Source organism: Silene latifolia, chromosome 6 (assembly GCF_048544455.1).
Source record: "Silene latifolia isolate original U9 population chromosome 6, ASM4854445v1, whole genome shotgun sequence".
Taxonomy (NCBI): domain Eukaryota; kingdom Viridiplantae; phylum Streptophyta; class Magnoliopsida; order Caryophyllales; family Caryophyllaceae; genus Silene; species Silene latifolia.
The window spans coordinates 4,535,642-4,560,235 of NC_133531.1; the positions used below are offsets into that span (position 1 = coordinate 4,535,642).

The 24,594-nt window shown below is 36.5% G+C and overlaps 2 protein-coding genes across 2 annotated transcripts; both read left to right on the forward strand.

The window, feature by feature from the left end:
* Window positions 1-5,072: 5,072 nt before the first annotated feature.
* LOC141586076 (DEAD-box ATP-dependent RNA helicase 8-like) lies at window positions 5,073-13,213 on the forward strand. Its single transcript, XM_074407198.1, has 10 exons — window positions 5,073-6,068; window positions 7,225-7,285; window positions 7,437-7,671; window positions 8,170-8,408; window positions 9,147-9,398; window positions 9,496-9,676; window positions 10,317-10,405; window positions 10,526-10,599; window positions 10,690-10,820; window positions 12,855-13,213. The coding sequence occupies exons 1-9, from the start codon at window positions 5,608-5,610 to the stop codon at window positions 10,766-10,768; spliced, it is 1,671 nt and encodes a 556-aa protein (XP_074263299.1). The 5' UTR covers window positions 5,073-5,607; the 3' UTR covers window positions 10,769-10,820; window positions 12,855-13,213.
* A 4,804-nt stretch (window positions 13,214-18,017) lies between these two features.
* LOC141586077 (transcription factor MYB17) lies at window positions 18,018-21,398 on the forward strand. Its single transcript, XM_074407199.1, has 3 exons — window positions 18,018-19,406; window positions 20,138-20,267; window positions 20,445-21,398. Exons 1-3 carry the CDS (start codon window positions 19,274-19,276, stop codon window positions 21,073-21,075), a joined length of 894 nt encoding a protein of 297 aa, XP_074263300.1. The 5' UTR covers window positions 18,018-19,273; the 3' UTR covers window positions 21,076-21,398.
* Window positions 21,399-24,594: the final 3,196 nt, after the last annotated feature.

Sequence of the window (24,594 nt, forward strand, 5' to 3'; positions counted from 1 at the left end):
TTTATATGTGTTGGGATTGTTATGGCTTAATTAAGACATAGAGCATGTTTTCTGAGATGAAATGAGATGAGTGATATGAGTGTGTGTTGAGTAACGTAAAAGTATGTGAATGTGGGAAATGGATGATGTGAGTCTAAGGAACGTGAGAATGAAAGGATTGAGAGTAAGGATATGGATAGTGACAACTTGAGATGTGTAAAGAATTATGGAGGGAGGTCGTTAAGAGCCGTGTGGGTTAAGAATATACATAATGAAAGTTCGTTTTAAAGGGGTTGAGAAGAGTGGTATATAGTGAACTTTGTGGAGACATGTCACGGGGTGGAGATTTGGCTTTTTAAGAGATGAAACTATTGTGGGTTTCCTTGGGCAATTAGCGGTATGAAAGGAATTTTGATTTCTAGAGATGTAAGAAGGGAGATGCAATTATTGAACAGTAAACGTTGATTCTATGGATGGATTAGTGGCAAGGGTGATTGATGACATAATAAGAGAATATTTGTGGTAAGAGAGAGTGAGATGATATCGATATGAAATAATTAGATGTGAGTTTTGGAGCGGTGAGAACGAAGGGACACTAAAGAGTTAGGTAGAAGTGATAAGGAGTTGAATGGTTAATTGATTTTGTAGATGTAAAGGAAAAGAATGAGGGGAATAAAACTGAGAAAATGTTGACCGGAGTTATGTGACGTAAAGTAAGGAATCGTCGAGATGTATGATACTATCAAGGGTAAGTAAGTTAATAGTTATACAGAAGTTTCAGGACAACATGATTAATCATGAGTTTCGAGGAATTACGGGAGTATGAAGTTGGTGGAGTATTTGCACGATACGAGATTTTTGGTGGAGAGTTAGATGATGATACAATTAAGGATAGTATTGGGAAGAATGTTGAGGTAATTTTGTTGATGGATTCGATGCTTGTTATTTGGAATGTCAACCAAAGATAGGAAAGAAATCGTGATGTTTAGAGATGAGTGTAAGAGGTTTGATGTTCGGACAGTGGTAGTGTTATCGTTTGTGACTAGTGGTTAAGGGTGATGGTATATTAGAAAGGTAGCAATTCTAAAGAGGTTGATTTTGTAGAGACCAGATGGATATTTATGGTTGTGAGAGGGTATAAGATGTGGTTAGATGAGGCGGATACTAATAGTTGAATAGTAATGGTATGGTTATCTTTGGGCGGGAAGTGATGGTTGTGCGAATGGGGGAAAAGGTTATGAGGGGCATATGAGTTAAGCTCGGGCGGCAGGTAACCTATGTTGAGTGGTAACTTACGTGATCAGGATTGACTAGTTGGATGTGATTATAGGTCTATGTCATATATAAATGTTTGTGTGAGGTTGTGACCTCACAAGAAATGGTATGGTGTGATAATTATAAGTTGTTATCTGAATTTTCTGTAATACATGTTGGATACGAGTACGTAATGGAAGGATGTTTAAAAAGGTAATAATTTGATTGTTTTGGCATGACTAGTTATGCCTGTCGTATTCATGGTACATGTCAATCGTGATATGGTAAGGAGATGATCTTCACGAGGTTATTATCTGTTTAATTCATAAAATATGTGGTGTTATGATTTAGTAAAGTGGATTTGAGTAAGTTTTTATTTATCGAGAAATTATTCGAGACAAGTATTTATGGGAGTTGTATGCAGTCGTGATGACTATCGATGTGGTTGTGGTGCCTCGGGTGGTGATCCGGGCACGATATTTAGTGCTGTGATGCGGGTATTTTCGCACTGCGGTGTGGCTGTTGGTGGCGGTGTTGTGATGCAATCACCGGTTATGGTGGAGTAGGTGGGATGATTATACTTCGAGTTTCGAAAGTACATACCGGTCATACATAGATTGTTGTTTTGTTTGATGTTGCTTCCTGTGAGTTTCAGTTTGTACAAATAGACAGTTGTTTTGTTATTGATGTTTCTTATCAGGTTAAGTTGGGAATGAGGGTAGAGTATGATATACATAGAGTTGTATATGTTTTCGTTGTTGTCATAGACTCATAGTATAGTGACATTCTGTTAATGGGACACGGTTGTGAGAGGTTGTTACAATAATTATGATCTTGTGCTCGTTAAGGTTTCAGTAGACATGGTAATGGCAAGTGAGTCGTAGAACATGTGTGGTAATGACCCGAAAGATGCAGGTGGTTCATAATCTTTTGTTGAGACAGTGAGTGTAGGGCGTTGAGTAATTAGTGTCGTGTTAAGTTATGTATGAGCTTTGCGGTAATGAAGGAAAGAACTTGAGGATCTAGTGAAAGGAAACGTAACGAGTGTGGATCGTGAGTTATGCTTTTGGGAGATAGGTGATTTACATAGAGAGGTATGGTGTTTTGCAGTAATAATGGAGAATTAGTATGGTGTTTTTGCTACGAGTTTCATGGTATAGGTTAGGTGGTGTACCGAATGAGTTGAAGTATGAGGACTCATTAAGTAAGAGAGTCTTGGAAATAGGAATGGTTATAGAAATGAGGTTATAGGCGGTTATCTTTGACATGTGGTGGTGATGAGGATAATGAGATAATATAGCTAAGGATTTAGTTTTAGTGAGTTACGAGGACGTAACATTTGTCTTAAGAGGAGTAGGATGCAATAAAAGAGCGTTTCATGATGGTTCATGTTGTAATATAATTGGGAATAGAGTGTTAGCGTAGCGTAAAAGGAGGGATTTGTTTTATGGATGATACTTACAAAAGGCCATGGCCGTGCTTGTAGTAGTGTGATGCTTCGGAGTATGAGAATATTTTATATAATGTTGTGATTGGAGGATGATGTTATGAGTCTGAGTAAACTTCGAGGACGAAGTTCCTTTTAAGGGTGGTAGAATGTAACATTCCGTTTGATGTCTAGGAGTGTCTTGATTTTGGATTTGATAGTGGATGATATTATGGAGCTAGTAGTGTTAGTGGATGGTGGTTGGTTATGTATGAAGTTGGTGTCGTGAGAGATATATATGTGGTGGATACGATATCGTGAGCCATGTTAAGGAAGTAAACATAGTTGGTGGAGTGGGTGTTAAGAGTTCATGTTTTATGTTTGGTCGAGTTTTTGAGTTCTTAGTTATGTTGTTGTGTCTTGGTCGAGTTAGTATGGTTGTTTTTAGAGTATGGGTTGAACTTCGGGGACGAAGTTCTTTTTAAGGAGGGAAGACTGTAATACTCCGTATTTATGTGTCTTGGGGTACTCTATCGAGTAGCCCTTACTCTGTCGAGTAAGGGCAAGTGGCGAAATAAAATAGTTTCGACTGTTGGGTACTCGATCGAGTAGTGGGGTACTCGATCGAGTAAGGGGTACTCGATCGAGTACCTTGGGTACTCGATCGAGTGTCCAGGTTTGGGGAGTTTTTCTCGGGTTTTGTTAATTATGCGATTAGGGTATTTAAACATAATCGTCGTTGTTTTAAAACACTTTTACCAAAACCTAAAACCTGTTTAAGAGAGAAAGCGTCGAGTCATCTTCCTAATCGCATCCTTAACAATTCCGGAGTTCGACGGTCGGTTCTTCTTCATTTTTCGTGTCGTTGGATTCCTTGCGTCGAGGGTAAGCTTTTAACATAGTTTTTATAATGTTTTGTTAAGTTTGGTGAAACCCTAATTTAGGAATTGGGGGTTTTGGTGTGTAGTTTGTGATGTGTAGTCTTTATGTCTTTGTATGATAGGAGGGGAATTCGTAGAGAAGCCGTTTTGATACAAAATTGTAGATACCGTCTGCGTGTTGTGCTTTCGGAGGATTTCTACTCGAGTATTAGTCCCATAATGGGATATTGGTGATGTCTTTGTAGTTAGTTGTTTGATATGATGATTATGTTTGTGATTGTGATTGTGTTTGGTTTCTTTGGCTCTCGAGATCGTTCTACCGAGTGGGGTCACTTGCGGGAGTGATCTCACGCCTTAGTTTCGCCCTTCGTGGAACCCGCCACGAAAGGGGATGTGCACATTAATGGGACGGGGTTATCGCTCGTATGATGAGCGGGGCTTAGGTGGGAACGGCTGCGGTCCCCCCAGCGGTGGGTCCGGTGGACGGTCAGTATTGAGATGATGGGAGTTGGTGTGTGTGTGTGTGTGTGTGTGTGATTCGGTCTGTGTGTCTTGTTATGGTTATCTATATTGATTGTGTGATTAATCGACCCCGTTTAAATGTTTTAAAAACTGTGGTGATCCATTCGGGGGTGGTGAGCGATTATTGGCGAGTATGAGTGATGCGTATGGGATAATCGGGAGGAGTCACCACGATGCGATTTAGAAGTCTTCCATTGTGATTGATAGTTTTATAGTCTTTTGATAGTAGATAGTTTTGGAGAACTTGTATCTCTTTATCAGTTTTGGTTTTTGGCATGTAATCACTTTAAACGTTAATTATTATTTAAATATGTTGTTTCTGTTTTGTCTATTTGATTATCATACCTCGGGCGACCGAGATGGTGGCGTCTTCATACCTGAGTGGTCCTGGTAAGGCACTCGGAGTATGGGGGTGTTACATCAAGCCTCAACCCTAACCTGTTCATTTCGTGTCAGGTTCGTGTCGGGTTTTCGTGTTATGTCCATATTTGGAAAATTTAAGTATATTTATGTGATGGAGAATAAAAAAAATTAGGATTAATTTAGTATACAGGTCATTCGTGTTTAGAGAGCTCAACCCAAACCCACCTAATTAAATATCGTGTCGTGTTCGTGTCGACCCACTTACATAAATTGGTCATTAAGTCTCAACCCAAACCCGTTAATTTTGTGTCGGGTTCGTGTCGTGTTTTCGTGTCGTGTCATTGTTTGACAGCTCTAATTCAAGACGTAGGTAGCATAGCTTGGCTTAGTGTCAGCACGAGCCTAGTGGGGCTGGACCCAAAATCGGCCCTGGTAGGGGGTCAGGAGGTGGGTTGAGGACGGTTCAAGGGTGGGACGGGTAGGATGTGGTCGTCGTAGGTCTAACCCTTTTTTTTGGCTGTTGAACTTGAGCCGGCCGGTCGTGGGGCATGCAGTCCAGCTGGAAAACTACCCGAGGGACGGGTTGGGTCCGAGTCGGTCTTGAGATTTGACCACCCATACCTCCGCCTCAAGCAACCTCTAAATACACAAACATCACTTCACATAATCACACCATCATTGATAAAAACTTGATTAAAAGAAACACTCGCAAAATTAAATCCCCAATTTCCTTCAACCAAAAACCAAGAAAATCCCCTTTTCTTATTTCTTCACATATTTGATTTCCTTTCCAATTGATTACAAAAACCCTAATCTACTAATCTCTTCGCTCCGAATCGAATCATGAAATTCTCAATTTCTTCATAATTTCAATTTCAAATCCGCAAACATACTTCCTCAATTATCGAAACCCTAAATCGAATTGATTCTAGAATTAACCCAATTAGTTAGATACAGATAGTTCATTAGAGTACAGATCTGAGAATCTTTCGAAATAGCGGATTTTATTTTTTTGCAGGCGTCCGTTATTGAAGATCGATTTTCCCCCAAATCTTTCGATTAATCGATTGTATAGATAATTGTAGAGGATTAGGTTAGAATTGTTTGAGTTACACCCTCAATTTCGCGTAATTTTAGGGTTAGGGCTAGGGCTAGGGTTAATTTAGCAAGATTTAGTCGACGATGAATGATAACAACAACAACGCTAGGGCTAGGTATCCTCCAGGAATTGGGAGAGGTCGCGGTTATGGCGGAGGCGGCGGTTATGGTGGTGGTGGCGGCGGAGGAGGTTATGGTGGTGGTGGAGGCAGTTATGGTGGTGGTGGCGGCGGTTATGGTGGTGGAGGTGGCGTCGGAAACCCTAATTTTCAACAAAGGAATTATTATCAACAACAGCAACAACCGCAACAGTATGTGCAGAGAGGAATGTTGCAGAATCATCAACAGCAGCAGCAACATCAACAACATCACCAGCAACAAATTCAACAGGTGCAACAACAGCAACAGCAGCAACAACTACAGCAGAATCAGCAGCAGCAACAGTGGTTGAGGAGAAATCAGTTACAAAACACCGCTGTATCGGAAACTAGTGTTAATGAGGTTGAAAAGAAGGTTCAGTCAGAAACAGGCGTGGATGATGACAGGTGAAGGACGATAACTTGTTTTCTTTTGTTTTAAATTGTCGAATTTTATTTATCGTTTTCGTGTAGGAAGATTATGGTTTACTTCTTGGGGAATGATATGATAATGCCTGAGAAAAAACGCGCATTCCTGCCACTCTTTGTGGGAGAGTATATATTTCGGAGTGGCGTTAATACCACCCTACCTTTTTTCTACTCGAAACAGTAGTCGAAACAGTAGTGGAATTGGGGAATGATAACGTCAAAGAGAACATTATGTTTAAGGTTGGGAAATGATAATGCTAGTCACTAGAGAAAACGTTGTCTGCCCTTGTTATTTGAGAGAATTATTTTAATAGCTTAGCGTTTTCTAAGGTGTTCTTCAAGTGGTAGAGTACATTTCCGAGTGGCGTTATGACTTATGAGTTATGAGCACCTCACGTTCTTTAGTTTAAATTAGTGAATCTGTTACTGTGTTGTCGGAAAGTGATTGATTATTGTGATTTGAATTGGTGTAGTTTGTTGTGTTACTTAATGATCTTGGAGAAATAGTGTTTCTTGTGGTTAGGCTTGTTGAATGTGCAATTTTTTATACTTTTTGCAAAAAAATGGTTTTCTTGTATGTTTTGTTGGTGCACAAATGTTTTGTATGTTTTTAGAAGGCCGTATAGAAAAGTATTTTTTGGTGAATTAACCCTAGTTATTAGCTTGAAATTTAAAAGGGCGAACGAGCATTTAATTTGTTATGTTCGTTACACTATTTTCCGAGTTGAGCATCTGCTGAAAAGTTCTGCACAGTTCTTATGAATAAGATGAATTATAGATCATGAAGAGTATGGGATTCTTTTTTCCACCCTAATGTTTGTTTCTGTTAATCTAAATAACTGCATATAGGTAATTAGCCAATGTTTATTGGTATTGTGCTTCTCGGACCAAGTTAGTTACGGAGTTTTAAAACTCTTTCGATTGTTGGGATTGCTACTTACTTCTTATTCTCATTAGGCAGAGACAGCTAGTGTATTCACGGTCTTAGTTAACATTGTGGGGAAGTATTCAGTAGTCATTTGTGTGTATATTTTATGCTCAATTCTTATACACCTTCAATCCATCATTAATGTGTTTTTCTTACACGTAGAAGAAAGTATTTTACTGATTTATTTGCTCAATTCCCGCTGTCTAGTTCACAAAATTGGAAGGCGAAGTTGAAGCTACCACCACAAGATACACGTTATAGGACAGAGGTATGAAAGCTGACTCTGTAGGTAGCTTTTGCTGCAGTGTTTTTTATTTACAAATTATGTGGGAATGGCTCGGGTCACCTATGTCAGTGGTGACTATCTTTTTTGTGCATGTTTAATAGGTTTTTAATGGTTTATTTTGTTGCCTCTGTAGGATGTAACAGCTACCAAAGGCAATGAATTTGAAGATTACTTTTTGAAGCGCGAATTGCTTATGGGTATATATGAAAAGGGTTTTGAAAGCCCCTCCCCAATTCAGGAAGAAAGTATTCCAATTGCACTCACTGGAAGTGATATTCTTGCAAGAGCTAAAAACGGGACAGGAAAAACTGCTGCTTTCTGCATTCCTGCTTTGGAAAAAATTGATCAAGACAACAATGTTATTCAAGGTTTCCATTTTGACTTCATGTGCTATCTGTATCTATAATTTTGTGAATGATGTTTTGTGGCCTCTGCATCTTGTTCTTCCCTTTTTGACTTCAGTCAAGACTAATTAGTATGGTTATTTTAGTAAGGCATTTACATATTATTATAGACCATGACTTTTTCTATCAACTAGGATAGCCTAGCAGACTTGTGGAGAGACTTGTACAAACTGAATATTTTCCTGTAAAATCCTTTTTATTTAGTCATATACTGGTGGTTTTCTTCCCCTCACTGATAAATCTAAATCATCAGTTAAGACTGTAATTGTAAGTGCTTCTTACTTGAAAATTAATTGACACGAATGGAAGTAATATCAGATTTTGAGTTCTTTATTCTGATTGACCATGTTTGAAATTTGATTAAGGTTCATATTTTAAATGAACTTTAGATGCAAGTTCAGTGGTCTTAAGTCCATATTTCTGTTCGTCCTAGTGTCATTAATTAGCTTTGATTCTTTGCAGCTGTCATACTTGTTCCCACTAGGGAGTTGGCTCTCCAGACATCACAAGTGTGTAAAGAACTTGGGAAGCATCTGAATATTCAAGTAATGGTTACCACTGGTGGAACCAGTTTGAAAGACGATATTATGAGATTGTATCAACCTGTGCATCTTTTAGTTGGGACTCCCGGACGAATACTAGATCTTGCAAAGAAAGGGGTTTGTGTTTTGAAAGACTGTTCCATGCTTATAATGGATGAGGTAATGTGACTGCTTTTAATCTGTTTTTATTTTTCTTTATTTGCAATATGATTGTTTTTTCTTTTTTATCATTTGTCATTTAGTGGTTAGATTTTTAAAACTCAACTTCCATTTTTTTTATATGCAATTGTAAAATTCTGGGTTTTAGGAGGGGAAAGGGATGTTTTAATTATGGTGGTACTCGTGTTTGATTGAAGCTTTATTTTTGGTCTCAGTAGTTTTGGAAGGTTCGCTTTGTAAGAGGCATTATTGTGTTTACAATTCACTGTTTTGTGTGTGACAGGAGAGGTGTCAATCTGTTGAAAATAGTACAATAGCTGACGATGTTTAACCTGAAAGCTTAATAGCTTGTCTTGGAATTCTGCATTTCTGCTTTTTTTGAGCCTCTTGAGACTTTAGAACTGTGTTTCTTTATGTGAATACTGTTAACGGGCAAATACTTCGTCGGTACGAGCTCAAGGTGTCAGTGTGTACTCAGCATTAGTGGTCTAATTTTGCTTTAGCTGTTTAAGCTCTAATCCTTTGTATGGGTAGACTAATGTTGCCTTGCTGGTGTTTACAAGTTGTTTATTCGTTGAAATCCCCCTTTCCAGAGGCTTTTGATGCTAGTTGACTCTTCTCATTTTGTGGTGACTGCTATTATTTATGCAAACGCAAGTGTTTGTGCTGATATTCTCCTGTGGTAAAGAGTGAAATATTGGCCTATTAATTCTCAAGAGAGTGATTTCTATTTTGCAGGCTGATAAGCTATTGTCGCCAGAATTTCAGCCGTCTATAGAGGCACTTATTAGGTTTTTGCCTGCAAGTCGTCAGATTTTAATGTTCTCAGCAACTTTTCCTGTCACTGTTAAAGATTTTAAAGATAGATACCTCCAGAAGCCCTATGTTATTAATCTAATGGATGAGCTTACCCTGAAAGGTATAACACAGTTTTACGCATTTGTTGAAGAAAGACAGAAAGTCCACTGCTTAAACACCCTTTTCTCCAAGGTTTGTTTATGCCGTCACTATGATAATTTTCATTCCAATCAAAATGCTTGTGCAGTTGGGCGGTTCACATATTACATTTTGTGACTTTCTTTTGTAGCTCCAAATCAACCAGTCCATCATTTTCTGCAATTCTGTGAACCGTGTTGAGTTGCTAGCCAAGAAGATAACAGAGCTAGGTTACTCGTGCTTTTACATTCATGCAAAGATGCTGCAGGATCATCGGAACAGAGTTTTCCATGACTTCCGTAATGGGGCATGCAGAAATCTAGTTTGCACTGGTACGTCAATAACTATAGTGTTCCACAATATTTAGTCTGTTTATCCTGCACTAAAAAGGAAATGGAAGGGCCTTAATTGGATCTAATACTATACTCTGTAATCTGTATTAGTGTTGGAGTTGTTGAGTGTTATCTTTGAAATGCCTTTGCTTAATTTCCAATTTTGGATACAACTGATCACACACACCCAAAAAAAGTTGCTTCTTTATCTTTGAATTTCACTTTATTATATAAGATTATGACTAGATCTTAGTATTTATATATGTTAAATCTTTATATTTATATATGAATAATGCCATCTTATCTTTATATTTATATATGTTAAATCTTTGTGATCTTAATGTATGATGAGTTATGTTTCAAGTCTTTTGCCTTGGACCCTATTTGTCTGGAGTAGTTCCCTTATAGATTTATCACTTTTGAACCACCTCTTTAGGTTGCAACATGACAACATTTCTGCTTTTCATCTCAATGTGTGTATAGAACATCTGATCTCACTATAGTGGTTTCGTAGTGTTCCCGTTCTTTTATATCTGCCTTTTGGAAAATTGTCGTTGAACTCTTACCTTTTTTTTTGCATATATGTATCTTGTTTTCTGACTGTTATGTTTTCTCTTGCTTTTTTTGACGATCATTGCAGATTTATTCACAAGAGGAATAGACATTCAAGCTGTCAATGTTGTTATTAATTTTGATTTCCCGAAAAATTCTGAAACCTACCTCCATAGGGTATGTGTGAGATTGATTTTGGTTATATGATGTTTACTGTTGCGTTTCTTGTTAGAGATCTGATGTTTTAACTGTTAATATTTCCTGGTGACACAACTTTGGCTACTGTTTTCATTGCAGGTTGGTCGATCAGGAAGGTTTGGACATCTTGGTTTAGCTGTGAATTTAATTACCTATGAAGATCGCTTCAACTTGTATGTTGCTTGCTCCCTGTTTTAGAATCATGTAAATGGTTTTTGATCTTTTCATCATTTGTTGTAATCTCTTATTGCTGGCTTTAACAGGTATAAGATTGAGCAAGAACTTGGAACTGAAATAAAACAGATTCCTCCGCATATAGATCAAGCTGTTTACTGCCGTTAACTAGTTGGTTCCATTAGTCAGCTGCTGCTTGGGTGAACGGTTATTGGCCATGGTAAGTGTTCCATTCAAGCCCAACAATTAAGTTTTGACATAGGATGACTTTTTTGAAGTTCATGTTTGTGACTTTAATTACCTTGAGCTTGAAGTTGCTAATGCATTAATGACATCAACTTGTGCCTTTGCCAGCTTATTATGCATCTCTCACCTATATTTCTATTTGCATTATGAATCTTGTATGTTTTTCCTTTTTAATGATTTACTGAATGTTGTACGCTGCATAGAGTCTACTTACTGCATAGAGTCTACTTACTGCAGCTATCTCTCAGCTATTACCTTGTAGTTTTGGAACTACATCATTTTGCACATTCATTGGTTTAGTTTTTACTATTGAGGAGTTGATCAAGATTTAGATGCTCGAATTAGTTTGATGATAAGAGGACAAACTGACAAAGTTAAGACGGAATACCACCGAGTATATTGTAATTTGTAAAGAGTAGACCACATGATACGAGTAGGATTCACTAGGTTAGTCAAATAAAACTAATCCTAGGATTAGATTTAGTTACCTGTTAGTTTGTTGAATAAGATTTAGTTATCTGGTTGTTATGAGTTGTTAAATTAAATTTAGGAAGAGTTAGATTAGGAGTCTATCTAGTTAGCTATATAAATAAGGGTTTTTCTTGTATTCAATTTTCCAGTCAGTTAAGTTGTAAGAAAAAAAGCGCAGCTTTGTGTAACCCGGATTCGACGAGTTTTCGATCCAACTTTTGTTACTCTTTGACGCGTCTCAAGCAATAACCCGAATTATAGTCAATAGGTCTTGACTATATTTCACCATTGTTCGGATTATAGGTCTAATCCGAGCAAATATCCCCACGGATTCAAACTTGTCCCTCGGTCTCACGAGTCACTAGTTCGATCCACGCTACTATCATTGTCGATTTATTTAAATCGCTTCCGCATTCGTATCACCACATCCGGGCTTTGTAAAGGTATCCGTAAGAATGAGATCTATTGCTTTTCTTTACTTCTAGGCCTATCTTAAGGGATTCAGTTGTACACTTGTACCAATATTCTTTCACGGCACAATCCTGTACCTTTATCCATAAGGTTTGATCTATTGAGCCCTGGCTAAGTGGCTAGTGCTCAAGCTCACTGCCCATATCCTGCTGAGAAATACCTCAACTTTTGCTGTATTCTCGTAGAGGGTTGATCCTCGTTGTACACTTGTACTCCATTAGTATCCGTAAGAATGAGATCTATTGCTTTTCTTTACTTCTAGGCCTATCTTAAGGGATTCAGTTGTACACTTGTACCAATATTCTTTCACGGCACAATCCTGTACCTTTATCCATAAGGTTTGATCTATTGAGCCCTGGCTAAGTGGCTAGTGCTCAAGCTCACTGCCCATATCCTGCTGAGAAATACCTCAACTTTTGCTGTATTCTCGTAGAGGGTTGATCCTCGTTGTACACTTGTACTCCATTATTGATGAATCAATATGAAGAATGGTCAAATTTTTGTCAATCATGTTAGAAGCTAGGCATTAATTTAAAGTAAAATGATGTTGGAATAATGTTTTTGGTCTGATGACCCCGTTTTCCTTTTTGGTGGTGTGTGGGTGGGGGATGTTAAGATATGGGGTAAGGAACATACTGGAGCTGGGACTTCCTTTCTGGTGATCTTTGAGCACCTGTTGATTTTGTTCTGACTGGTGAAAATTGCACCTATCATGTCCTTTTCCAATTGATTTAAAGATTTTCTTATTTGGTTCTATGTTATGATGGAATAAACAAAATGACTAATTAAGCTATCGTGCTTCTATTATTGTGAAGTACCAGTCATTTGATGCGGTTTTCATTATTGATCAACTAGAAACCTCTTTGTGTTGTTAACATATGGGTTGGACTTCAAACATCCGACCCAACTTACCCCCACCATTTGTAGAACCCCTTGAGGTACCAGGGTAATGTTTTTTTGCTGATAAGCTACAATTTTTGTTACACTTCCGTGGGCAGTGTTATGTTCTTCATGGACTTCCAGTCTCCAGAATTGTTTTGACGGATTTTGTTATATTCCTTTGCAGTTATATGATCAAGATTGAATTTGCCCATGTAGATATCAGGATTGTGGCTGTAGAAGATCTTGGGTGGTATCGTATGTGTCTCCTATTCAGGAATCGCCTTGTGCTGATCTCCATGGGATGTCATCTGCTACTTTTGTTTCTGGACAAAACTAAGTACATCGAATAAAATTTCAAGGATTTAGTGTTCGTGAAGTCAGGTCATGATGTTTTGGGTCACGCACATCATAGGTTTCTCTATTTTCCTTGTTAACTACTGTCATGTTGCATTCTCCTTTTCTATGTTTGTTTTTGTTCCTCCCGACCTATCTTTTAAGGCCCTTTGCTTCCGTTCTTGAAATAAAATGCACTCGTTTGAGCAATCTATTAGATTCTGAAACCCTTGTATTGCTTACTTGTTTTCATCTGTCTAAAAAAAGGCGGGATCTATTTCCGCTCGCTAAATAGTGATATCCACCCGTAATTTTCAAAATTTAGGTGAAAGTAATTTAGGAATAGTTACTTTTGTTTGGATGAAGGAACTTTGAGGTAGAGATAGACGGGGAAAACGAAGGGAGATAACCTCCCTTGTTCGGTTCCCATGTTGGGTTGACGGATTTAGGAGAGATCCATCTTAACTCCCTTGAGTCCCTACACGTCCTCCCCCTTTCTCCCGGAAGACTATTAAGACAATCTTTTCCGACTACTGAACGCAAATTAATGGAAAAAACATGTGATTGTGAGTATGTTTGATCAATCAAGAGTCGAGACCAGATCCCGTACAATCCTTTCAAAATATTGACATGTCACCTTCCGAGTTGCGTACAGTTTTTTCGAAGACGAAAGCAACTGGTATTGATGTCATAATGTCATCTATCTGTCTTACCATACTTTTTATCTGTCTGAGACCTAAAATCTATGATTACTTCAACATCTGCTGAGAAGTAAGACCTGCTGCTGCATATGATGAAACTTTTAAAAGGAATTGCAAATTAAGCAATGACCTACCTGGGTGAAAAGTTAAAGCCCTATTCTTTCACTGCTCGCATTTACTCCCTGGGTACTTGTGACATGTGCCTTGTTTAGCCACCCCAATTTTGACCACATTTATTACGAAAGTCGGGCACACATCAAAGGTCAATTTCTCTGTTTCCGTCCTACCTCATCTATATTTCCAGTTACTCTTCTTTAAGATGGAGATATCCGTTTTATAGTTAAAACTGGTCAAATACAATCTTATTTAGATAGATAAGACAAAATTTTGTTATTACCTAGGTTGTCGAGTTTTGTCCTCATCTATTTTAATGGCTAGTGTTTGACCAGTTATAACTATAATAAGATATCTTCATCTTAAATAATAATTCCTTGTTAAAATCGAAAGCATAAGAGATTATTACTATGATTGTGTGAAAGATTGTGGAGCCTGTCATTTCGTATTCCCCTTGGATTTGTTAATAAGGGGGTGTTTGGTTGAAGCTTTTGGAATGGATTGGAATGGATTCAAGCCATTCCAATGTTTGGTTGGAGCATTTTGGAATGGAGTTAGATACCTGATGGATTCTAACTCCATTCCAACCCCTTGGAATCTCATACCCATCTTTCTCCCCAAGGTTCCAACTCCATTTCACCCAACACATTATTATTCCCATTCCCGGATTGAACCAAACAACTTTAAACATGTATGGGGTTCTAACTCCATACCTCCTTGGAGTTAGAATCCATTCCATTCCATACCTAATGTTTGAACCAAACGCCCCCTAAGTGAGGCTGTTTTATACGAACTCGGTTAAGGGGACTAGGGGAGGACTGGGTGAGCCGTGATGGGAGGCGGTTGAAGTCCGAGGTGGTGAGCCTAGTTGACAAGCCGGACTCATTCTAACATCGTTGCTTATGATAATTCTGATGATCTTTTATTCATCGTCGTGATAATGATACATCATCAATTACTCTACCCGTCTAAAGTGTAGACAGGTCTATGTCACCACTTTGTCTAAACAAAGTGGTGACATCACACTTGTTGTTTGTCTTATTATGAAAGTGGTGTAATATTTGACCAGTCTAATGTGAGAATTTGTGATACATCATATACAGTTGCGAATCAAACCATTCTCACATACAATTAAATTTTTGGATAAACAAGGGCTACAAATCCTGTGTAAGATGGATATTATGGAAGTATTAAAATGGATCACGGGGCGATGATTTCCCGTGGTTTACACAAATTCTTATTTACGAAGGGAATATCCGTCTGAAACTTAAAACAGGTCAAATATAATGGATAACACAAAAACACAATGTCAAGATTCAAGATTAGCAGCAAACCTTGCCTATCTTCTACAATTTAAAGACTGTTATGTCCGTCTTAAATGGTTATGTCCGTCTTAAAAGAGACTAATTGGTTAGTTAATCCAACTGGTGTGCTGTTTGAGCAGCAAAGAAAGAGGGAGGGGCACATTGCGTGACCGTACCCTGTCGTCTTCACATTTAATGTGTTTTGCTTATTTTTCTCGTCCTTTCAATCTCCATTTATTGCTTCTTGGCCACTCTTCACTATTTCTCCTTTTTATTTTATTTTCTTTTTGCTCTTTCACGTTTTATCAACTTGACTCTGGTGTCCGCAAGGGTGGAGTCTACTGTTTAAAACTTGGGTGGAATTAAGGGTCTTAGGTTCAAGCATCCCAAGAGCAATTTTGTGGAGTGTTTATGGTTGGAGGCTATGCTTTCTAGATTTCGAGCCTAGGGTTTTACCCTGTCAAAGGTAGACTGGTGTGAACCAATATGACCATTAGGTGGCGGAGTTGAGATTTCAAGTTTAACTAAGCTAAAATTTAGTAGATCGAAAATCTAACGGGGAGAAAAAGTTATTTAACCGAGTAACCTAGGAAGAAAAATTTGTAATTTTTATTATATTGTTCTTGACCAAAGTTTTCATCTTCACTAGTTTTATACCCGTGCAAAAAATGCACGGGTCCTCGTAATAGCAGGTGCTATCATTAGATATATGAACATATAATTGAGCGTGATTAAGCGTTGAATACCGTGACAATATAAATACTCCATATTTGGAGATTCGAATATTTGATAAATATATTAGATTTGAATATTAGATAATATACAACCGTATTTTATTAGAATTATATTAAAGGTATTTGGCATGTTAGACCCGTTGAATGTATGTAAATTGCAATATTTTATGTAAATTGTGACATTTTAACTTATGTTTTTTTAACATAAGTAATTAAAATAGGAATGAGAGATAGGAATATGAATTGTGTTGAGGAGGGAGGGTAATTAAATAGAATAAACAAACATGGGGGACCCATATGTAAAAACTCAGCAGCCAATCAGAAGCCAAGAAAAAACCGGGGATGTAGCAAATTACCCCCATAACTTATGAACTATGTGCAGATCAGTCCCTTAAGTTTCACTTGTAGCAAATTAGCCCCATAACTTTCCAAAAATGTGCAATTAAGCACAAATCAAGTTTTTTTTTACCATTTTTTAAACTAAAACCTATTGTTTTCTATTATAAAAACTATTATAAATATATTTCTTAAATAATTAATTATAATATTTACATATTCAACGAAAAATGCAAACCAATTTTATTATAAACAAAAATTTGGCCATGTTACTTTTCATTGTAACATAATTAACAGTTCTCATATTAGGAACATTTTTCGCCAAAAAAAAATAAAAAAAATAGTTGAACATGTTTTTTAATAAACAAGAATTTTAAGATTAAAATCTAATCAATAATTTTGATTTTAAATAATAGTAAAATATTTAATAAGCAAATTTTATTCTTAAAAATAAGATATGTGGTTAATTGCACATTAAGAGAAACTTATGGGGTTAATTTGCTACATTTATAAGTTAAAGGGTTTAATTACACATAGTATCAAACTTATGAGGGTAACTTGCTATATTTCCCAAGAAAAAACTTAGCTTTTATACTATGGAGATTGCAGGGTGGGGTCCTGTATCCGGGGAGGATCCAACCTCCTCGTCATCAAAAAAAAAAAAAAAAAAAAAAAAAAAGATTGCAAATTTGGAATGCAATCATTCAAAGGAAAAATAATACAATACTCTTTTCTTATCGACATGATAAAAGTCTTGTTCTTTGAACTTTAAATTCTTTGAGCTGAAGTGTAATTAAAGTGAAGAGTAAAAATGAAATGAGATGAACTAAAGATATAAGATCCAATTATCCGAACACTATTGAAAATTGAAATTATGTACAGAAGAACAGGGATTAAGACTTTGGCGATGTCGGTTTTTCAAAAATTATTGTAGTAATAGTAAAGCCAAAATCTTAAGAAGAAAATGATGTAAAGCAACTAAGCAAGGATGTTGTCATTGAATAAGAGTGGTACCATCAAAGCATGTGTTAACATTTATTTGTTTGTTTGATTGTATGAATTAGTTCTTGACATTGTGCTTTGTTTCTTCAACTTGATGCATACTCCTCTTTTTTCTTCAATTACATTTCAATTAGCATTCATTTCTCTTAACCTTATTCAATAATTTCAATCTTCGTGTCTTTGTACTGTCATGTGTCAACCAACTTTACAATGATTTCCATGACCTATTATTGTACTTCATATAATCGTCCTACGATAACGTTAACATTTAAATATAAGACGATCCTACAGATAGTGGTGAAGTTAGGGGGGGTTTGCAAGGCGCTCACCCTCGCTGGCAGATGAGAATTTCAAAGTTTTGAGTGAAAATTTCCGATAATTCTTTTTGAGTTTGCTTTTATACCATTACCCGTCTGCTCCCATTGAAATTTTTCCTCTTCTAAGTTCAAATCCTGGCTCCAACCCGCACTACCACGATCCATAACGTTTTGTATAGGACGGTTTGTTCAAGACTTCGTCACTAATCCAAAGGTCGTTTCGAGGCAATACTGATTACATTATGATTCAACAACCAAGATTAAACCGTGACAATCGATTTCAAGACTGATACTAAAAGAAATATGATATATTAATCTAGTTTTAGGCAATACTGATAAAAGTCGAGATTTACCGACCAAGATTAAACCGTGACAACCAATTCAAAGACAGTTTGAGACAATATTGATTACGTTATGGTTCAAGATGACCAAGATTAAACCGTGACAACCGATTCCAAAACCGAAACTAAAACCAATATTTAATACAAGTAACATGACTAGTAAATAACAAAAAACTTAAACCTTGGCCACTAGAATGATGTGATGCAATATAAGTAAGAAGGGAAAACAGAAGCATTGAATGCAAGAGCACCTCTGTTTTTTTTCCTGCACAGTCTTACCATAAAACTCGCTTATCATATTTCACAAACATTACATTTATACATCTTTCTTCTCTATTTTTCTAACACACAACAATTATTTCCACTATTTCCAAAGATAGACAACACCCCTCCTTCACTTTTCCCAATCATTCATTATACATAACATTTATTTCACCTTGAGCATTTATGTCTTTTCGTAATTAAACCGTCTTACAGCGTGGAAGAACTGTCTAAAACCGTCTTACATAATAATTATTGTCATCTTTTTTTGAAACTTCAGGGTGATCAGTCTGATCACTAAAAAAGAAAGGGACTTTTCATTATAAAACCGTTTACAGCATAAGAAAACAGTCTAAAACCGTCTTGCAAAATAATTATCATCGTCTTTTTTCCCCTGTAGTGTGATCTGACCTCTAGAAAAAGGGATTTTTGTTTAATTTAAAGCTCAAAGATTGAGTCTTTTTTTTGTGGGTTACATTAGTTATAGTTGTAGTTGTAGTGTTGCCGTACTTATAAAACCGTCTTACAGCTTAAGAAAAACAGTCTAAACGGTCTTACACAACAATTATTGACGTCTTTTTTTGACTGTAGGGTGATCTGACCCTAAAAAAAGGACTTTTCATGAATTTAAAGCTCAAAGATTGAGTCTTTTTTTGTGTTTTACATTAGTTACAGTTGTAGTGTTGCAGTATTACTAATAAAACCGTCTTACAGCGTAAGAAAAACAGTCTAACACGGTCTTACACAATAATTATTGGAGTCTTTTCTTTCCTGCAGGGTGATCTGACCCTATAAAAAAGGACTTTGCATGTATTTAAAGCTCAAAGATTGAGTCTTTTTTTTTCTAGGTTACATAAGTTATAGTTGTAGTGTTGCATTACTGGTCGTAAGAAAAACAGTCAAACGGTTTTACACAATAATTATTGACGACTTTTTTTTTACTGTAATGTGATCTGACCCAAAAGAAAGGGACTTTTGTTGAATTTAAAGCTTATTAAAAGATTGAATTTTTTTTATGTGTTTGTTTGGGTTGCATTAAATATAGTTTGTAGTGTTGCAGTACTACTGTATTTTCATTATTTTGCAGTCACTTCATTAAACTCTCTTGTGAATTTTTCATTTGACTACTGAAAGTTTAGAGAAAAAGTGAAAAAATAAATATGGGAAGAGCACCTTGTTGTGATAAACAAGGTCTGAAGAAAGGTCCATGGAGTTCTGAAGAAGATGACCTTCTTCTGAATTATGTTAATCTACATGGTCATGGTAATTGGCGTTCTCTTCCCAAAAATGCTGGTAACTTTTTCATCTCCTGTTTCTCTTATATTCATTCCGACTTGTTATTTGTTCACCTTTTATATTCATTGCGACAATACTTTGTTATTTGTGAATAGTTCTATTTTTAATGAACAAATCTTGTGGCTTATTTAATCAACAATCTAATTGAAGTAACATTATATATAGTTAACTCGGAAATATTAATCGATTTTTTTTTTTTTGTAAAATAGTGAAATTTCTTGTGTTTTGTACCAGATTCTATGTTACTCAAGACTCGTTTAGAAGTATCTGACACGGGTGCGTGTCCAAGTGTCGGACTCGGCTAAATTTTTGAAAAATATGCATATTTTGGTCTAAAATGAGGTGTCCAAGTGTCATACCCATGTCCGAGTGTCGAGTGTCGGACACGGGTCCGCGAGGAAATTAGAAGAGTCGGAGTACCATAGACCAGATTTAGGCTGTAACTTTTTTAGTACTCAAGAAGCTCTAAACCAGTTGTTTATTTTCACCTGTTTTTCTGAGTGAATGTTTAATTTTCATTTTGAATATGCACCTAATTCAGCTGAATTCGGCGAAAATTGAGAATTTCATACAATCTGCAACTCTGCAAGTATTGTTTAACCTTGCATTATGATTTATGATAAATCTAGAACAATTTTATTCTATGAATTTGTAGATAGCTGATACTGTGTTAAGATTTAAGAATGCTGTGATTCTGTGAACATGACTGAGACCGGGATTTCTTGCAGGTCTTCAGCGGTGTGGAAAGAGTTGTAGGCTTCGGTGGACTAATTATCTTAGGCCAGACATTAAACGTGGCCCGTTTACTGCTGAAGAGGAGAAACTTGTCATGCAGCTTCATGCCATTCTAGGCAACAGGTATTTCTTCTTGCAGATCGACACCCTTCGTCATTGATGTTTTAAGTCCGAATTACATAGTTTGTAGTTTCTAAAGGGATAAATGTTGCTGTACACTACTGTACAGTCGTCTTTGCTCATTCAGTTTCGTATGAATTATAATCGCATGATAACTTGGATTGAAAACTTGTGGTACAGGTGGGCTGCAATTGCTGCGCAATTGCCGGGAAGAACAGATAACGAGATTAAGAACTTATGGAACACCCATTTGAAGAAACGGCTAGTGAGCATGGGTCTGGACCCACAAACTCACGAACCAGCTTCAATATCATGTGGGCCATCTTCCAAGTATCAAGCATCGCCTTCAACCCGTCACATGGCTCAATGGGAGAGTGCTAGACTTGAAGCAGAAGCTCGGCTGTCACGTGAGTCGCTGATATATAATCCACAGTCATCTGTATTCTCTGATTCTGATTTCTTCCTCCAACTCTGGAACTCAGAAGTTGGAGAATCATTTCGGAAGGTCGACTCAAAGGAAAATCCTCCAAGCCCGGTCTCTCAAGCATCGTCTTCTACAAAAGATGCTTCAAATTCCGGTGTCACAGTTGATACATGCCGAGATTCAAAACCAGACGAGTGCAAGGACTCAAAATCCCAAGTAGTGCTTTTAAATGCGAGATCATATTCTTCGTGTACAGACGAAGTGGACGATTCATCAGAGTCGGCTTTACAACTGCTGTTGGATTTCCCCGGAAACAATGACATGAGTTTCTTGGAAGATCATATCAATGACTACTCCTTATACCCTCCTTTGTTGAGCAACATTTGAAAATCGTCTTAATTAATTATTAATGGTCCTAATTTTGACCTCCTAATCGTCGATTTAGTCATATTATGTATAGAGGTTTAACATTCATGTACCCGGTGTTAGTTCTCGACTCTCGAGAATCGTTAGGTTAAGCAAGGTGTGTTACATGGTAATATTGTTCAGCCATGATCTTTTGTATATCAGACTGTAACACAATGCACAACTAACCTGCCTGGTTATTATTAGTCTTCTTGTGTTTAGGGTTGGTTGTCTACTTGTAGGGACGAAGCTAGGTTCGAGTTCTACCTAGACTGAAATATCAATTTTATCTTTATTTCTAATCATCATAATTTTTTTTTTTTTTGTTTTTTTGGAAAATGGCAGTTGTGTATGTTTTCCTAAAACACTTACTCGGGTCATGGCCTGATCAGCCTGTGCTTAGCTTCATCCTTGTCTACTTGTTCGTGGCTTGCCTAACAATTTGGTGAAAGCGTAAACAATCCGGGTGATCAACGTTGCTACTAGAGGTCACCCGTATATGTTTTGGATTGGGGTAAGGTCTAATGAGTTGTATATATCAAAACCTTTCAATTTAACACGAGTTTACAAATTAAATTAATTAAAATCCTAAATTACATAACGGATTAGATTAAAATGCTAATTATTCAAAACATGACAATAAAAAGTAGAATTAAATCCCACTTTAATTTAATTAAATTATAGTATTTTCTACTTCCTTGATCATTTAATATCATTGCACGAATATTTTATGAATTAAGCTAAGTTATTCTAATTAATTACAAACTAAAAGACCAATAATAAGAAAGAAAAAATAAAAAAAAATTATACAAATGAACGAAATAATTGGAATTAAGTACAACTATGTTAGATGAATTAAGTACAACGTTAGTTGATTTTATTTAATTAAATCGTTCTTTTGATTGCAAGGACATGAGATAATCGGGAGCACGACCGATTAACGAGTTTCCAACTCCATCATAGATCAACACGATTCATACTCATACTATCCTAGTCTGCGAAGTTAGTAGGTTAGTAGTCAACAACGATAATCAAGTTGTTAGACGATAATAGATAAAGCAAATACAAAAAAAAAAAAAAAAAAAAAACAAGTGTTCATTAGTAAAGTCGGGATTTGTGTTACACTCTAAACGTAAATGTGAATCGGGACACCGTCTTGGGTCGTTAACGATTTTTAATTCTAATTGATTAGAGGTACGGTTTTTTTCAACAATTGATTTTCTCGAAATAGTCGGGTATGGTTTGGTGTTGATGAGCACGGGTTTAAGGGTCAATTTAATGTGGGTTTGGAGCTTGGCATATGAGCAAGACGGGTTGGTGGTATGGGCGGCTGCTGTTTCGACTTTGGGCCTCGAAAATAGGGGAGTTTTGGGTTTAAGATGGGTGCATGGGACTTTGGGCCTCGAGCAATATAGACGGGTTTAAGTGAGGAATAAAGCTCGGTCTGGACAACGGAAAACAGGGGAAGAGGCTGTTTACTGCGTGGGTTTTGGCCTTTGGGATGTGGATATGGCTGGGATGGGGCTCTCAAACAAGGGTCCATGTGGACATGTGGTGGCTAAGGTGAGAAAGAGAAACGGATCAAAATCGCATCACAAATCGAGCTAGAAAGTTGAAATCAAGCTTGAAAATCAAGTTTAAAATCCTTTTTAAACTTAGTTTAAAACGAAAAGTGAAACGATAATTTATATGAAATTCAAAATCGATTTATAAAAATATGAGATCCCTGGAGTTTAAAATAAGTTTAAATTTTTATTATTATAAATTAATTTGTCTTTAGAAGTTATTCGTCAAATAAAACTTTTTAAATTAACATTAAATAAATAAATAAATTTAAAACTTATTAAATCAAAATATACCCAATTAATTCACATTTACATTGTAAAACGAACTCCATTAACCGACGGTATCATCGGGTCTATTTGGCATTGCATTGTGCTTCCATTTTGCGTTCTTAGTAGACGTTTTCTATGCCTTTCTCCCCGTTTTTGCTATTGTATGTCGTTTGTGTAGGAAAGTACTCAAAAGTATGCATTTTGGAGCGTTACCTGTTACATTTGGAGGCTCGGAGGTGTTTGACCGGAGTTCGAGGTGCAAAAGGAGCTAGGAAGGTTGATTAGAAGTGCCGGAAGCTAGCGGAATTGTCACTGAAGCTAGAAAAGAAGCTTAGCACGCTATTTTAGACTTAGGTCGATCAACTGGGTCTATTTTTCGTCAATTTCAGTATTTTTAAGTTGAAATTTCTTTTAATAAACTCCCTATATAAGAGGAACAAAGGACTCAGACTTAGACGACGCTTTACATCTCAGTTTTAGAACCCTAATTATTTTTCTCTCGGCATTCGAATCTTGCTCTTTTAGATCGGATACTTGTACTCTTGTTAATTTTCCTTCGGTAATTCAATTAACCTTTATTTCTTTGTTCATCTTCTTTGCTTCTATTTAGTCTTTTCTTATTAATCTCTTTGTTTAATGTTTAATTGCTCGAATTGTTGTTTAGTTATGAATTCTTCCATATTGATTATTCTTATTGCTCTTGTCAATAATCAAATCATGCGTAGCTAATTCTTTCACTAGGATTTAGGGTATTTATGGATTAATTTGGGTGTTTGCATATGGTTAGTAAATCAATCAATAACTTTATTAGTCTAAATCGTTAATTGCATCTTTCAATTATAAATAGATCGTCATTCGCATCATTTTCTCTTGCTTATTGTTTAGTTAATCAAATCAAACAACCTCCAATTGTTACCAAGACGGACCGTTTATTAGCATTTAGAATACGATAGTCTTCCTATGGATTCGATCCCGATTTTTCCTGACTGCATTAGTTAGAGACCGTAGGGTTATTTTTGAGAGGTGTGCGATAGCTTGTCACGGGATTTCCGTAAATACAAATATCGACATATACGAGTATCACAAGTGGTAATTAGCCCCCTTAACTTTGGTTAATTGCGAGATTAACCCCCATAAGTCACAATTGTACTAACTAGGCCCCATAACTTTGATGAAAAGTTAAATTCAACCCAATTTTTATTTTTTAATCAAAATTACACCAAAAAAATTCAACTTCATTCATTAGGGGCCGTTTGGTTCAAAAGGTCGGAATTGATTGGAATGGAATGAGATACCATGAGAGGATGGATTTAGAACCCCATACCAATTAATTATTGTTTGGTTCACTCTAAAATTGTATGGAGGGAGAATGGAGTTAGAAACCTGAGTGGGAAGGTGGGCATGAGATTCCAAGGGGTTGGGTGGAATTAGAATCCATCAGGATTCTAACTCCATTCCAAAATGTCTCAACCAAACACTAGAATCACTCAAATCCATTTCATTCCATTCCAACACCCCCAACCAAACACCCCTTAAAAGTTCCCAAAAAGTATCAAACTAAATAAGGAAACAAAAAGACTTCTTCTTTAAATTCTTATCATGTCATAAAAATATAATCTTTTAATCAAATAATAATATTTTCTTCAAAATCTAAATTATAATATTT